General features: G+C 40.9%; 4 protein-coding genes across 4 annotated transcripts; 2 read left to right on the plus strand and 2 right to left on the minus strand.

The window, feature by feature from the left end:
* Positions 1–65: 65 nt before the first annotated feature.
* On the plus strand, positions 66–5,067 carry atp6ap1b (ATPase H+ transporting accessory protein 1b). The gene is made up of 10 exons (XM_063887170.1): positions 66–258; positions 841–961; positions 1,657–1,731; positions 1,818–2,011; positions 2,096–2,133; positions 2,225–2,310; positions 2,537–2,760; positions 2,870–2,905; positions 3,690–3,927; positions 4,070–5,067. The coding sequence occupies exons 1-10, from the start codon at positions 83–85 to the stop codon at positions 4,280–4,282; spliced, it is 1,401 nt and encodes a 466-aa protein (XP_063743240.1). The 5' UTR covers positions 66–82; the 3' UTR covers positions 4,283–5,067.
* Positions 5,068–5,197: 130 nt separating this feature from the next.
* Positions 5,198–6,869, plus strand: LOC134867084 (ciliary microtubule-associated protein 3-like). The gene is made up of 5 exons (XM_063887405.1): positions 5,198–5,439; positions 5,604–5,702; positions 6,171–6,304; positions 6,371–6,488; positions 6,679–6,869. Exons 1-5 carry the CDS (start codon positions 5,290–5,292, stop codon positions 6,742–6,744), a joined length of 567 nt encoding a protein of 188 aa, XP_063743475.1. The 5' UTR covers positions 5,198–5,289; the 3' UTR covers positions 6,745–6,869.
* A 1-nt stretch (position 6,870) lies between these two features.
* LOC134867041 (transcription initiation factor TFIID subunit 8-like) lies at positions 6,871–11,020 on the minus strand. The gene is given in 9 exon segments (XM_063887326.1): positions 6,871–7,232; positions 7,565–7,707; positions 8,161–8,308; positions 8,495–8,619; positions 8,731–8,793; positions 8,865–8,963; positions 9,754–9,769; positions 9,771–9,914; positions 10,848–11,020. Coding segments are annotated over 9 exon segments (927 nt in total). The 5' UTR covers positions 10,896–11,020; the 3' UTR covers positions 6,871–7,091.
* An 862-nt stretch (positions 11,021–11,882) lies between these two features.
* On the minus strand, positions 11,883–12,607 carry g0s2 (G0/G1 switch 2). Its single transcript, XM_063887471.1, has 2 exons — positions 12,398–12,607; positions 11,883–12,279 (listed from the first exon to the last, which is right to left on the minus strand). The coding sequence occupies exons 1-2, from the start codon at positions 12,452–12,454 to the stop codon at positions 11,932–11,934; spliced, it is 405 nt and encodes a 134-aa protein (XP_063743541.1). The 5' UTR covers positions 12,455–12,607; the 3' UTR covers positions 11,883–11,931.
* Between the last annotated feature and the right edge of the window lie 1,565 nt (positions 12,608–14,172).

The following is a 14,172-nucleotide window of genomic DNA, read 5'->3' on the forward strand; positions in this document are numbered from 1 at the left end:
TGCAGAAAGACAGCTGCTACATTTGCACTTGTGGGCAGAGCAGAAGGACAGAAAGAAACCGGAAGTCAGTTTCTTTCAACACATGACTGTCAGCTGGTTTGCGTCACGTGAGCAGAACTTTGCGGAAAACGGAAAAATGACAGGCTCGAAGAGCTCGAGTAAAGTGCGAATTATGGCGATTTTTGTGCTTTTATTCGCCCTGTTTTCATCACAGAGCTCCGCTGCTCAAGTGCCACTTCTGATGTGGTCCAGTGAAGGGTAATTTTTCATTTCTGTTGTTATTTTGTATTACTTTTGACAGTATAACCGGCCAGCTGTGTGTCATGCTAATGCTAACACTTGTCGCTAACTGTATTTCTACTTCCACATACGACTAGCTAACTCAACCTCAACTAGCTAACTGTACGGGTTGAAGTGTATAAACAATATATACACCGTTTGGTTTTATGCATTATTTTCATTTGATATGGTACAAAACCTCGAAAATGAAACCCGAGTCTCAAACATTGGTAAATATCTCAACCTATGGCTGGTCTCAATGCAATGAATAATCGTTGCCTGTATACAACATATAAGTGATGCCGTGAGTTAGCCTCTATAATCTGAATGATATTGTCTTTCTAATGATCTGTACCACACTGTCTGTTAACAGCTCGTGTTATTTGTCATATGTACTTGCACTGTTCACATTTGTTGATACCCTTAATGTCTGACTGTTTTGCTTAAAATGAAATGTAATTTTGGTGGTTGTGCTGCCATGTTCAATGACTTTATTTAGTTTTGTGTGCCAAGTGACTGATGGCCCTGTTTAAAATATATATATATTTCCCACATGTTCAGCTTACCACCCCTGGCCTCACCTGCAGCTGGTCACATCACATCCAATGACCAGCTGACTGCCTACCTCACCTCTGCCTTTGGCTCCGGCCCCAACACTGTGCTGTTATTCCTGCAGGACAAGGTCAGTCCCTGATCCGATAAAACTATACTCATTCTTTCCCACAAACATAATAGCATGGCACTAGACATATTGGGCTAAGATTTTCATAGATTTTCCAATTCATTCATAACAAAGCTAGTTCTTGGAAATGTAAATGTGTAGAACGGGGTAAAAATGAGTCAATGTGTAGTTGCACTGCAGTCCCATGTGACTCTGTGTAACTGTCTTCTCACTCTGGTGTGACAATGAGCCTCTGGATTACTTCCCCATTCACAGTTCCTCTCTAACACATTGTCCGGGTCTATTCTCTGTAGTGGACAGCTTATTGGGACTTTATAAAGTTTTGGTTGTATTGAAGGTAGAGTCAACGATTATGAAGAAAGATTGTTTATATTTGAACTCCTCAGACAAATACAAACAGATTCACTATTCCTCTTGCTACTTTTTTTCTATATATACATATACGGCATTCCTTCTATCCTCTGCACAAGCACAAAAGCCCTGTTGCTGATTGGCTCCCATTTACAGAACCAGGGCTATGTATGAACACCAGATTCTTTTTCAGAGCATAAACATAACAAATAGCTAGTAGACATATATGAAATACTTAAAAAGTGTACTGCATTAGAATTGTTGAACACACTTTAAAATCTAAATAGTGATCCACTTATCTGCTTATATAGTTGTGATATTTCATTGTCCTTATTTGTGTTCAGTTAAGCAAAGAAGACTTCACACTCTTTGGTGGAGTGTTTGGAAACAAGCAGGACAGTGCCTTCCAAAACCTTGAGGTAGGTTTTTAAAACTTCATACATGACTACTAAATTAAGAGGATTTTTATCAGACTAGTAATTCTTCCCCCTCTCACTCCCTTCAGGCCGCACTGCAGTCTTCCCCCTCGTCAGTATCACTCCCTGCTCTAGAGTGGTCAGACTCCTCAGTCATCCTGGCTCTGCTGCAAGAGAAGCTCAATGTCTCGCCTGTGCTCGTGGACGCAGACACTCTGTCCCATCTCAGCATAAACACATCCGCCAGCAACCTGCTGCTCATCAATCTTCCCTACTGCACCGGGTGAGACTTGTGCAGCATCCCAATCAATGTGAGATAAATGGTCTTTATTGGCTTGGTGAAAATTAACACACACTGTTTTTATAGATTGGAAAAGTCGTGCAAGGAAGTCCTGCATGAAAATGGTAAGAATTTCATAGTGTAAAATAATCCGTATTTTGGTTATTGTGGAGTATATTTCGGATGTGTAACTCAATAGTATTTTGCTTTCAACAGATGGAATTATTGGGGAGGTTTTGAGTATCATGAAAGGTAAAGATGTCCAATACACTGCGATGTACACGGGACTCCAGCCGTCACGAGTAAGATATTCCGACTATCAACAGAATTATAGCAATCAGATATTATTCCCAAATACTTTTGAATTTACTTTGCACAATCCAACTTTACCTTTTTGTGTTCATATCAATATTTGTGTTGTATTATTTAATAATCCTTTATTCAGCCCAATCTAAAGTAGAGCTGCTGCCACAAAACCTTATTTCACCCAGGTTAAATAAAGGCTTTTGATTCTGATTGTTCCTGCAGGTGATTTCGGAGATGTCCATGTCTAACCAGCATGCGGGACGGTCCCTGCTCCAGTCGGTTGAAGCCACAGTCAAAGAGCCCATCATGTTTAATGTATCCGGTAACACCTGCATCATGCTCTGGGCCCAGAATCTCAACATCAGCCTCACAGGAGACAACTGGATCGACCTTGCTACACAAACGCCATCGTTGGATGGATCCATTTGCAACAGCAGCTACTCACTGTGAGATGGCCGGCATGCTGCCAAGTTTTGGTGCTAAGTCCAAAGAACAGCTTAGTTTTATTTTAATGAAATATGTCGTTATAAATGTATTCCTCTTTTCTCACTCTAGGCTTGTCCTGGCCTATCCATCAGGCCACATACTACGGTAAGACAATATCATTTAAAGAAATGCTCAAATGCTTTGGGAACTCTTTCTTATCAATACTCTGATGATGATGAAGCTAGTTATCTTAGCTTAGCACAACAACTGGAAACTTTCGTGACACAATCCTCCATCTCCTCAGAAGCTCACTAGTTATTGTGTTTGTTTAGTCAGTACTGTAACAGATGGGGGAAACCAAGATGTTAAAATGTGAGTTTTAGAGCTAAAGGCAAAACAATGTTGTTATTTTTGGACAGAGCCAAGGCTAGCTATTTCCCCTCGTTTCCATTCTTTATGCCAAACTAAGATAACAAGCTGCTGGTTGTACCCTCATATTTCAGGGACAGATTTGAGAGTGAAATCGATATTCTCACCTAATACTAAGAAAGAGAGCAGATAAGCGTAGTTAAGCCACTGGGAAATGCTGTCAAGTCTTTACATATTTCTCCTTTATGGTAACCCTTTGTGACTTACAGAGTTTAGCACTCAGGTTTGAATCACAGGTGCAACCTCTGAAAACATATTATCTGGCATGATTGACCTTAAGACTACTAATTTCCTCCTTAAATATTAAATTAATTCTCTTTAATGGAGCCAGAGTTAGTACTATGTATTGCTGTCTGTTGCATTGTCTGTCTTTTATTTGATAGTACCACTTTCGAGGGGTGACGTTTATTGAACAATAAGGCAAATATTAATAAAAAACAATAGTCTTACATCTTTTTCAGATTATCACCAGACTTTTACACATTTGCTGTCATTAAAATACTCTTCTATTTATATCCAGTTTTTCCATGAGTCAGCGGTTTTACTCGGTGTCTGCCCGAAACTGGTTCACGTTGGACTCGGTGCAGCTGCAGTTAAACGATCTCTCTGCATCTTTCATCGGGAGACGCGCCATCTACGCGCCTGCAGAGTACTCCTTCCACTGCCAGTCCGTCACCAGCTTCAGAGACACTCTGCTAGTGCCAAACAACACCAACCAGAACACCACGCAGTGGAGGCTCAACTTTATCGACTTCCAGGTAGGAATATAGTACGGTTTACAACCTGATGCCTAATATTTCTGCTGCAGTGCATCAAATACTTTTCTAACTAGTGTGTTTGATAATCAGGGGTCTCTTTGGGTCTTGTTCATTGATTTTTTTTTTGCTTTTTCTGATACAGATTCAGGGTTTCGGTTTGGCAAACGGGACAAACTTCTCCTACGCCAGTGACTGTGCAGGCTTCTTCACTGCGGGGATTTGGATGGGGCTGATCACCTCACTGCTCATGCTGTGGATTTTTGTGTACGGTCTGCACATGATCATGCAGCTAAACACTATGGATCGGTTCGACGACCCCAAAGGTCCTTCGATTTCAGTGCCTCAGAAAGAGTGAATCATTCCCAAAACACACACACTCCTCTGTCCTTCAGTGCCTCCTAGGAGAGTCCCTCCTTGTCATGTTGCTGTGTTTTTCTTTGAAGATATTTGTTCAAGTCTTCCCTCTGACATTCTCTTCTGTAGTTGTCTATCCTGAATCCTTCCACAGCTGTCTTTGGATACGGTTATCTTGCAAAGCACATTTAATTTCCCCTTTACCAGTGCCAAAGAGGATGCACCTTTTTTATTAGTCAACTCGAAGTGCGTGTGCTAAAAGATGTTTGTGTGCCACTATTGGCCTGACACTGTGGCTATTTTCCTTAAAGTAACTAGCAATAATATCTTGAACCAGAGAATGTATTCTGTGCCAACACGAATGTGATTGCTTGATGCTGTAGGACCGTTTCAGACCTCTTACTTCTTGTTTTTCCAACTTATCTGTAATTTAAAGACTACTGGTTATGAAAAAGTGCCTGTATATAAAGAGTACATTTGTGTTTGTGGCTTCTGGAATTGCCTTAGAAAGGTATGTTAATAATTAACCTTGGATGTAGTTCTGTTCTTGCTGCTTGCAGACAAATCCAACTCAAGTGCCACCACGAAATTCAAATATTTTCTTCATGAGTAATTTATTTATGTAAAAAACGCTCTTACTGCTTATCTTTCAAGTTTACTCCATTGCTTCAGGTTCATCAAAAATAATAGTGCCTCGTTCTGCTTGTGTCAGACTTATGAATGTGCCGTTGCCTTGACTTGTACATCGTCCCTAAATACAAATAAAGATGTAAATCTTGGTGTTAATCGGTTGTTTTAATGCAGATATCCGAATATAATGTGTCATTTTTCATTAATAGGAAACGTCATGAATTTGCGTCAATTTACGTAACACTTCGGTTGCCATAGTAGCAATGTCAAAACACAACGACGTCATGGCTGGTGGAGACGGTGCTAACAGCCTGGGAGCGTGACTCTTATTTCTCTTGCAGTTTTTCGTTTCTTTCTGGCCCATAAGTTGTTTCTAAAATGTCAGAAGCTCCTGTTCAGGGAATATGGTTCGGCACCTCCCAGGAGAGGAGACTTTTCCCCAGTTATTTTGCACCAGACCGGCTGGGAAACCACATGAGACGACCGGATATGCCGCACCTCGGCCCCGCCTGCTATGACAACCACGAGGTTCGTTTCATCTTTGTTTTAAATATATTTTAATGCATAATAAATTGTCACATTTTATTATAGAAAACTCAAAATGTTTTAAACCCTTATATGCTGGTTTGCTGTATTATGTTAAATGGTAATACACATTAATTATATTGCTCCTTTCGTTCATTTTTATGCAGTACGGCACCATACTGTATGATATACAGAAGAAACCGGGCAGTAAGAAAGGATATAGTCTGTCTGCGAGGACTGCAGCTCGCTTTCCACCCTGTAGCAAGGTAAATATTAACCTCCATGGAGGGGGGTTACCTTGAAGGGGCTCTCCACCACTTTTTCATAGACTTTGTGTCAAATTTGATAAGCTCTTTATATGTGTTATATGCAAATATCTTTATTTGTAAAGTATATAGCAGAGCCTGAGTAAAAGAACATCCCTAGAATTCTCTTTATATATATTTTAATTGAATACCATTTTAGTCTTTTCTTCATTAGTTTTTCTTCCATGTCATGTGACCCAGGGTCTCCAAATCTATATCAGATTGTATTGCTACACGGACAAATAAGACACACCTGAAGTGCTTTTTCAATCAAATATTTGTAATTAAACATTTCGGAAGTGTCTGTGCAACTCAAACTTTAACAAACAACAATAAGACATATCAAACACAACTACTGCAGTGTAGTGCTACATGCCTCTTATACCCGTCCAACACGTTTATTTGATTTCTTACCATTTCTACCCCCAGACAGCGACCCCTTCCCCACAGCAGTACCAGCAGGATCAGAGCTTCTGCAGAGTCCCCCCTCCTGGCAAAACACCTTTCGCCTCCACCACACAGAGGTTCAAAACCTTGTTGTGTACAGCCGAGGAAAGCCCAGGGTAACACACATAGACACACACACATTTTCCAATGATGAACTGAGCTGACGGATATTTGTGACACAGGCCTGGGACCTACGCTCATGATGCAGCGACTGCGAGGAAAGTGAGCTGGCCGATGTGCTTCGGGACCCCAGACTGGTCCAGACTGCCTCAGATAGAGAAGAAGTCCCTCAGAGTGAAGGTAAAGTATTGACTCCAAAATGTAAAAATATACTAACGCATTTTGATCTTGATTTAGCATATCCATATTCAAACTCAATCCAGCGATACAGGATGATGTTTTACAAATGTTTCGACATGTTTTTTGACAGTCATATCTTTCCACATACTATACCATGAATACAGCAACCTTTGATTTTCTTTTGTTTCAGCTTAACAATGAAAAGGAGTTCATGAAGCACAGACGGAGAGTGGCCTACCTGAGTCTGTACTATTAAAGTTAACTGACAAATGCCCCTATGACATAGACTCAAGAAGGTCCCTTTGTCCAATGTTTCAAACTAAATATTCACCAACAATGTAATGGTTGTAAAATGATGGATATATAAAGAGGAAAACCTAAAGAAGCTTCTTTTTTCTTTATTCACAAAAGGACTATCGTTTGTATTTTACACCATGATGTTACTTACATTTTTTTACAAAGTGAGTGCTTGCTGAGAAATGGAAACAAAAAGACCTCTTCAATAGAAATCGGTCGCTATACAAAAGTCCAACAGCAGCGCTGGTCCCAACATCATTCACTGGACTGCTGTGGAAACTGAGAGTCTGTTTGTTCTTAAAGCGTTCATTTCTTCCTCCTCACTTTGGGTTTCTTGACCGGCCGGAGGTAGGGGTTGTCGATCACGTTGTCCTCGCTGGCCTTTGTGGAGGGAACAACGCTGCTGGGAGGAAGCATGGAGTTCTCTTTGTCAGCTCCCGGATCATCCTGAGAGGGAAACGGAAATGATAAGAGCACTCGTTGCTGAACACTACCATTCTCGCAATTCACATTTACAGCATTTGTTTTGCTTTATGGCTGGGAGTTATCAGGGCCTCCATCAGAAAGCTCTTCATTACATCGAACAGATTCAATTAGGAAGTGTGTTTTTTCTGTCCGCACTCATCAGACATTCATAGAGCCTGTATCTAGACTTCCAAGTAGGGAGAGAAAAGGTGAGTCAGGAGAGAGGGGAAGACTAAAATTCAGATTTATGATCTTGAATAAAATCCCCATTTTTTTTTACCTCTAAAATATGACTTCTTTTTAAAGTGACTTACATTGTTGATGTGTAATGCTGTGTTCTCGCTGTCTGTCTGGTCGTCCTGCTCGGAGGAGTCCGTCTCCTCCAGAGTCTGCAGCTCCAGCTCCGAGGGCAGGAGCGCGCTGAGATATGGGATGGAGCTGGGTTGTGCTGCGATCACTGAACACACGATCACAGAGATAAGAACTGATGTAAATACAAACACAACTTTCAGTGGCAGATCAGACATGAAGCCGCAAACCATGGTTGGATTATTGAAGTGCCTTAACAGACACAGGGTCACTGGAATATACAGAAAAGAACCAGGAAGAAACCCTTCTTTAAAAAATAGCAAAATGACCAGAGAGAAATATACAAGACTGCAGAAAGATGCAAAACAGCAGCCATGACACTTATGACGAGTATGAAAATGAGCAAAACCAACAGAGAGAGAAATAGTCACTTCAAAGAGACACAAGACAACTGTGTCTGTGTCCCGCTCTTATTAAGAAATGGCTGTGCCTTTTGCAGGACAGTGCCCAGGGGTCCAAGGTTTCATAATCTCTCCACCGTGTAAAAAAACACATTTCAACAGAGTTTGGAAAGACAGGCTCGCTTGGCGTAATCTCTCACATGGGAAGGCAGTGATGTCGTCTTTGAAGAGGCTCTGGGTTTCTCCAGTTTTGGCCATGAAGCGAGTGAGCGCTCGCTCCACGTCTCTCCTCTGACTCGCTGCCTTCTCTCGCACCACTTGGTAGTCCGATACAGGCTCTCTGAATGTCTGAGTGGAGATAAAAAAATGAATTAAAAATACTTTCTGAATTTAATCCTTTACACATAATTAAGATTTGGCTGATTAATGCCCTGATGAGTGGAGTAAGTGAAGGTCAACATAGTATAGCATACATTTAATGGCATTAGTTCAGGGTTTGTTTGAGGATCTATAGGAGACAAGGTTTTTACTCACGGGTGTTTTGATGTAGGTGTGAGGGTCAGGGAATTCTGGGAAGTGGCCGGGGATGTAAGCAGGATGGGTGCGTTTCTGTCCCGCTGACAGAGCTCTGGGAGCCACAGGTTGGTTGGTCACTGGAGCTGAAAACGACAGAAAAAAACCACTTCAAATCTTCAATATAGAAATTGAGACTACCATTACTCATCAATTTCCTAATCAATACTAAGAGTGTAAAAGCAGACTGTACTTACGGGCAGTTATGACCATCCTCTGTGATCTCTTGGCATACACAGGCAGGGTGTCGGCATTGAATCCTGTAGTGACACTAACATTAAATCCAGTCCTCGCTGTTCAAAATTGATATGTCGGCGCCACTGTTACTCACCCATTTCAATGAGTGTGACCACAGCATCTGACAGGGTGGGGACGCTTCTGGCTGTGTGTTCACAGTAAGCTTTGGCACACCGACCTATCTCAGTTATATCTGGAAAAGGGTAAATAAACAACAACACTGGGATTTAGAAAAGCTTTCATCCAGGGAGACTTTCAATAAGTGCAATCAACCAACAGGATACACATCCAAGCTCTGCTCATGAAGGCTGATCCTTTGGCATAAAGAATAAATGCATGAGTCAGAGATGATATTTAATTTGTGTGTGCAGGAATCACTTTTGGTGGAATATGTGGAGGCACACAGTGTTGGTACACATGAATAAAGGCTTTTCATTGCTAATTGTTTTTCACTGTCAATAGGTTGGCTGTGGTGGGTTTCCATGATAAGGTAAATCCTGTAATAAGTCATGCACATGCAAGAAGCTGCAGCATAACAAGTTAAAGTTTTGCTTATAGTAGCAAATAAATGATGTATTGAATTTGGAGCAGTCACTTTTTGGACTATGCCCAAAACACATAATAAGATCGGTACCATGTTCCATTCTGATCAAACTAATCCAACGCAATATCCTCCACAATAATGACCAATGATCGCCACTAGATCAATCACTAGCTACACAAAAAAGGGGCCTGCACAAATGATTTCATGCACGTTTTCTAAGAAGTTCAACAGAGAATCGTCTCCCTTTTCTCCAAAATCTTTCTGAAAGTTTGGAACACAGGAGATATGTTCTAAAGTTGTGATCTTGTACACAGAACGATAGACATGAGTGAGCTTTAATGCAAGTGAATCGAAATAAAAACATGTCACATAACACCCTCCATATTTTCTTATATTACACAAACACTCTCTGGAAATCGACTGTAGTATTCATACATACAGCTCTGCATCATCTCAGGTGAGAGTCTCTACGGCCGCCTTCTCCGCGCTCTCGAAGCCGCACTCTGTCAGGAGGGCGCTGACTACAACCTGCAGGGTGCGACGGCGGGCCAGGTGGTAGTTCTCTGCAGGGCTGGTGGCTGCTTTACCGCCACTCCCCCGCTGAAAACATACAAGAAATAACGCATAAAGTAGGTGAGAAAAAACATCCCCATGAGGATAAATGTTCACCACAGTATGAAAGAAGAAAAACCTAACACTGAGACATAAAACAATCCAAAAACATGAGAATATATAAAAAATACAAGGGTTTTAACTATCCAAGCCAATTTAGCTTAAGAAGTAGGATACTTTTATTTACCCATCTTTAGTTTATTTTTATCTGAGATGTTTTGAAGAATAAGTATAAAGAAATACTTTAAGTTAAGAAACGACACATCAACGACATCACGTAAAAACACTTTGTAGGTTTAGGTTATTAAAGAGAAGAAGATTATAGATATTTTGCTAACTATTGAGTAAATAAGTAGAATGGTACTGTACTCAAGTAAAATGCGTGAGTGTTAATTGTTTGGAACTACAACACTTTAGTTTATGTACTTGTTATTTGGTATTTTCCACCACTGCTTGTTGACAGGCTTGTGGCTTACTGTTACAGCTACACATTAGCAGGTGTCACGTTTAGGACAACACATACAGATAATTGTACCTACACTAACAACCGTACTGTACACAGCATATTAGTCACACTGTTAGCTTGTTAATATGGTTATAAAGAGTCTGCAGTGTTACTAACATGTCCACGTGCTTGGTAAATGTAACACAGCACCATACTACGATTCATCGCGACGGGGAAATGACCAATCATTAGCTTTTACATGCACATTAGCATTAGTACGGTGATGTAGCTAACCTGCTCGTCTGTGAGGAGGTACAGCAGGCTCATTGTGTATTAAGGAGAAGTTATGATAAGTTATTGAGACACATTCAGCACAGATGAGTGTCTTCCGTCTTACAGCTAACAGTTAGCTAAACACCTACAGCTCAGTTAGCTTCATAATGCTAATGACGGTGAGTAGAAAAGCCGTCTCTTACCCCTCCTGCACTCAGTGAACCCGCCGATGCCACTGCAGGGTCCGCCATGTGTTAGTTTGTGTACTGTTTCTCGTTGGAGTCAAGTTATTTAATTTTACGGTTACAGAAACTTGATTTGTTCAACGGCCGTTTTAGCCGCCGTTAGTAAACAAGCATTGATGTCGTCGTTTCCGGTTTGTGTCACATGGGCGGAAGTTGAAATGGACCCAATATGTATTTACTTCCGCCATCTAGTGTCTGTTTGTAGAATTGCACATGCTGTTCGGTCATTCTGTAGATTGTAGTGTAGACTTCAGGTAATGTATTGGTTTTTACTCTACTATTTGACTAATTGCTTGAGTCACACATTCATTTTTGTATCGCATTTGTGTTGCTTAAGATCAAACAGCCAAATATAAAGATGAGGTTGTGTCCTTGAGCAAGACACTGCACCCCAGGTTGCTCCTTTGGGGATTGTCCACACTATTGAGTGTATATAAGTCGCTTTGGATCAAATTAACATGAAATAAAGTAGAAACAAATTAAATTAGAGCTAATTCAGCCTTAAACATAGCAGTAAAATATTCTTAACGTAACAAAAGTAAAGTAAACGTTCTCATTATGCAGAATGGCCCAGTTCAGAATTACATAACACATCTGGATTATAATTATCGAACATCCATACACATCATCCTCTATTATTTGATTTATATTTAGGCTGACAGGGATCCATTTTCTGCAGAATGGATACTTTTACTTTTGATACTTCAAAAAGGCCTACATTTTATATTTTTATGTACAATCTATTTTTTATGATACATCTATTGGATCTTCATGCAACAAGTATAAAGTGCTACTCTCACACCAGACCTGGTGCAGTTGCTAGCTGAAAAATAGCTTTATTCGAGTGCAAAATTAAATGTTTTCCCAACACATTCATCAACTCACATCCACAAGTACCTGCTGCCCAGCAGCCAGACATTACTGTAGCTTGCAGTGTATTTCATTGCTTTCATGTTTAACCAAATCTAAAATAAAAGAACGAGTACAAATGGACAAGTTCAACGTGGTGATTTAATTTAGCACCATTTACATTTACATTTCTTTAAGAGCCAAGTAAGCGGATGGAGCTTCTCCTCCTGGCCGTCACCAGATGTTTGGCTTTGGCCTCCATCAGCTCCGTCTCGTACACGTCATCCTCTTCTTCAGGGCTGACCTGGGTTGTTTCTGACTTCTTCTCCTTCTGGTTCTTCTCCATGATGAGCTCTCCTGGAGCATCCTCAACAGTATCCTGCTCCACAAACGGCAGAACAGTTTCCACCAGTCCCCCCACGACTCCCAGCATCAACAGAGTAGAGCCCAGCATGTAGATCTTCAGCATACTGCGGGTGGGCCTCTGGTTCAGCATCTCCTTAGCGAACGGGATGATCTCTGAGATGGTTTCCATAATGTACTGTTATGTAAGAGAAGGAAAAAGAAAGAGAAATAAAAAACATATATTTTGTTAGAGAAATCTGTCAGAGAATTATTGGTACTGAAGTTGTTGGGATACTTGATATGCAGATACTCACTTTGTAGCACACTCCGGTCTCTGACTTCTTGTTATTCTTATAGGCCCAGTGAGACATTCACAGGCAGAGAAATGAAGGCAGATCTTGCAATTTAAACCCAAGTGGAGCCAGGTCAACTCCCACAGTGGTGACGGCATGCAAATTCATTAGGCTTACTGAAAATGCTTTTTGCAGATCAGGGATTTGTTTGGGTAATAGGGCATGGATTTCTAGGGTAAGAAGTAAAACAAATCTTCCCTGTAGGTGAAACTGTCCATGTGTCATCACGGGAGCTGCTGCTCTGGCTCATGTTCGCTGTCTGACCATGGAGCTGACCATGGAGCTGAGCATGGTGCTGACCATGGAGCTGACCATGGAGCTTAGCATGGTGCTGACCATGGAGCTGACCATGGAGCTGAGCATGGTGCTGACCATGGAGCTGACCATGAGGTCACGTGATTGCATGGGGGATAACATAAGATAAGTGTGTGTGTGTGTGTGTGTGTGTGTGTGTGTGTGTGTGTGTGTGTGTGTGTGTGTGTGTGTGTGTGTGTGTGTGTGTGTGTATGTATGTGTTTCCCTGTCTGAATCTCCCTGCCCTTTGACCTCATCCCCTCACTGCAGTAAAGGAGGGAGGGAAGCAGACGAGTAAGTTGTGAAATGTGTCTGATCTTTGTCACAAACACATATATTATCAGTTCTCAGAGAAAATGACAACCGAGACGAGACGTCTGCACACCATGGTAGAGACACTTTGCACCATGACGTTTAATCCAGTATGATTTATAGCATTGGTAATGCTGCGGCTTTACAAAGGGTTCCTACTTTGGACAATACTGGAACATTGAAAAAACAACTGGATGGATTGCTAAACAAGTTTGCAGAGACATTTATTGTTCACCCTGACTTCCCCCTGCAGCACCACTAGAACGTTTTATTTTTCCATCACTTTTGAACATTAAAGCATGTGAACATATCACAGTATAGCAAACAGTAGAAAAATGAAACAGAAATTAGCACAGTAGCAACCCTTTAACACCCAGGTTTGGAGAATACCTTGTTTTTTGACCAAGCCAAATAATAATCTCCAAAACAGCCGGTGCATTTTTTTTGGGTGGTTTATTGATCAACATTTCAACTTTTGTTCAGCTCTGATGAAATGGGACCAAATCAAAGAACAACCTTTCCCCCGTTAGGAAGTTTTGTAGTGCAGACTTTGCACAAACGCTGCTGGTGATATCTCTCCATAAATACACTGTCAATAGTTCTCCTCTTTGAGCAGCCTGGGTTCTGGGCATGTCTGTTCGCCAATTCTGGGAAAAGGTTGAGATTGTTTGGAGACCTTTGCCCTATATTTCTGTCTCCTCCGGCTTGAATGAACAGTCTGTCTCTGGTCTTCAGCAAGTCAACAATGTTGTACTGTGTGTGTGTGTGTGTGTGTGTGTGTGTGTGTGTGTGTGTGTGTGTGTGTGTGTGTGTGTGTGTGTGTGTGTGTGTGTGTGTGTGTGTGTGTGTGTGTGTAGGAGTATATGGCCTATATATTTGAAAAGGGAAAGTAAACAGTGGGTTTGTGTGTGTTGCATAAAGTCAAAGTTTGTTTTGTTTTATGTTCCTTGACTTTTAGAATTTGTAATTTTGTAATATATTGTTTAAAATGTGTCTCTCTCTTTAGTTTTCCAATTTATTTTATTTTAATTTGCATTAAATAGGCACAAAAACATTAATACAGGTAATGACAAAAATAAATATAGCAAAACGAAGGAGATTAGATAACACTGAGTAAACGGATTCAAAGC

Source organism: Eleginops maclovinus, chromosome 1 (genome assembly GCF_036324505.1).
Source record: "Eleginops maclovinus isolate JMC-PN-2008 ecotype Puerto Natales chromosome 1, JC_Emac_rtc_rv5, whole genome shotgun sequence".
In the NCBI taxonomy this organism is placed as follows: domain Eukaryota; kingdom Metazoa; phylum Chordata; class Actinopteri; order Perciformes; family Eleginopidae; genus Eleginops; species Eleginops maclovinus.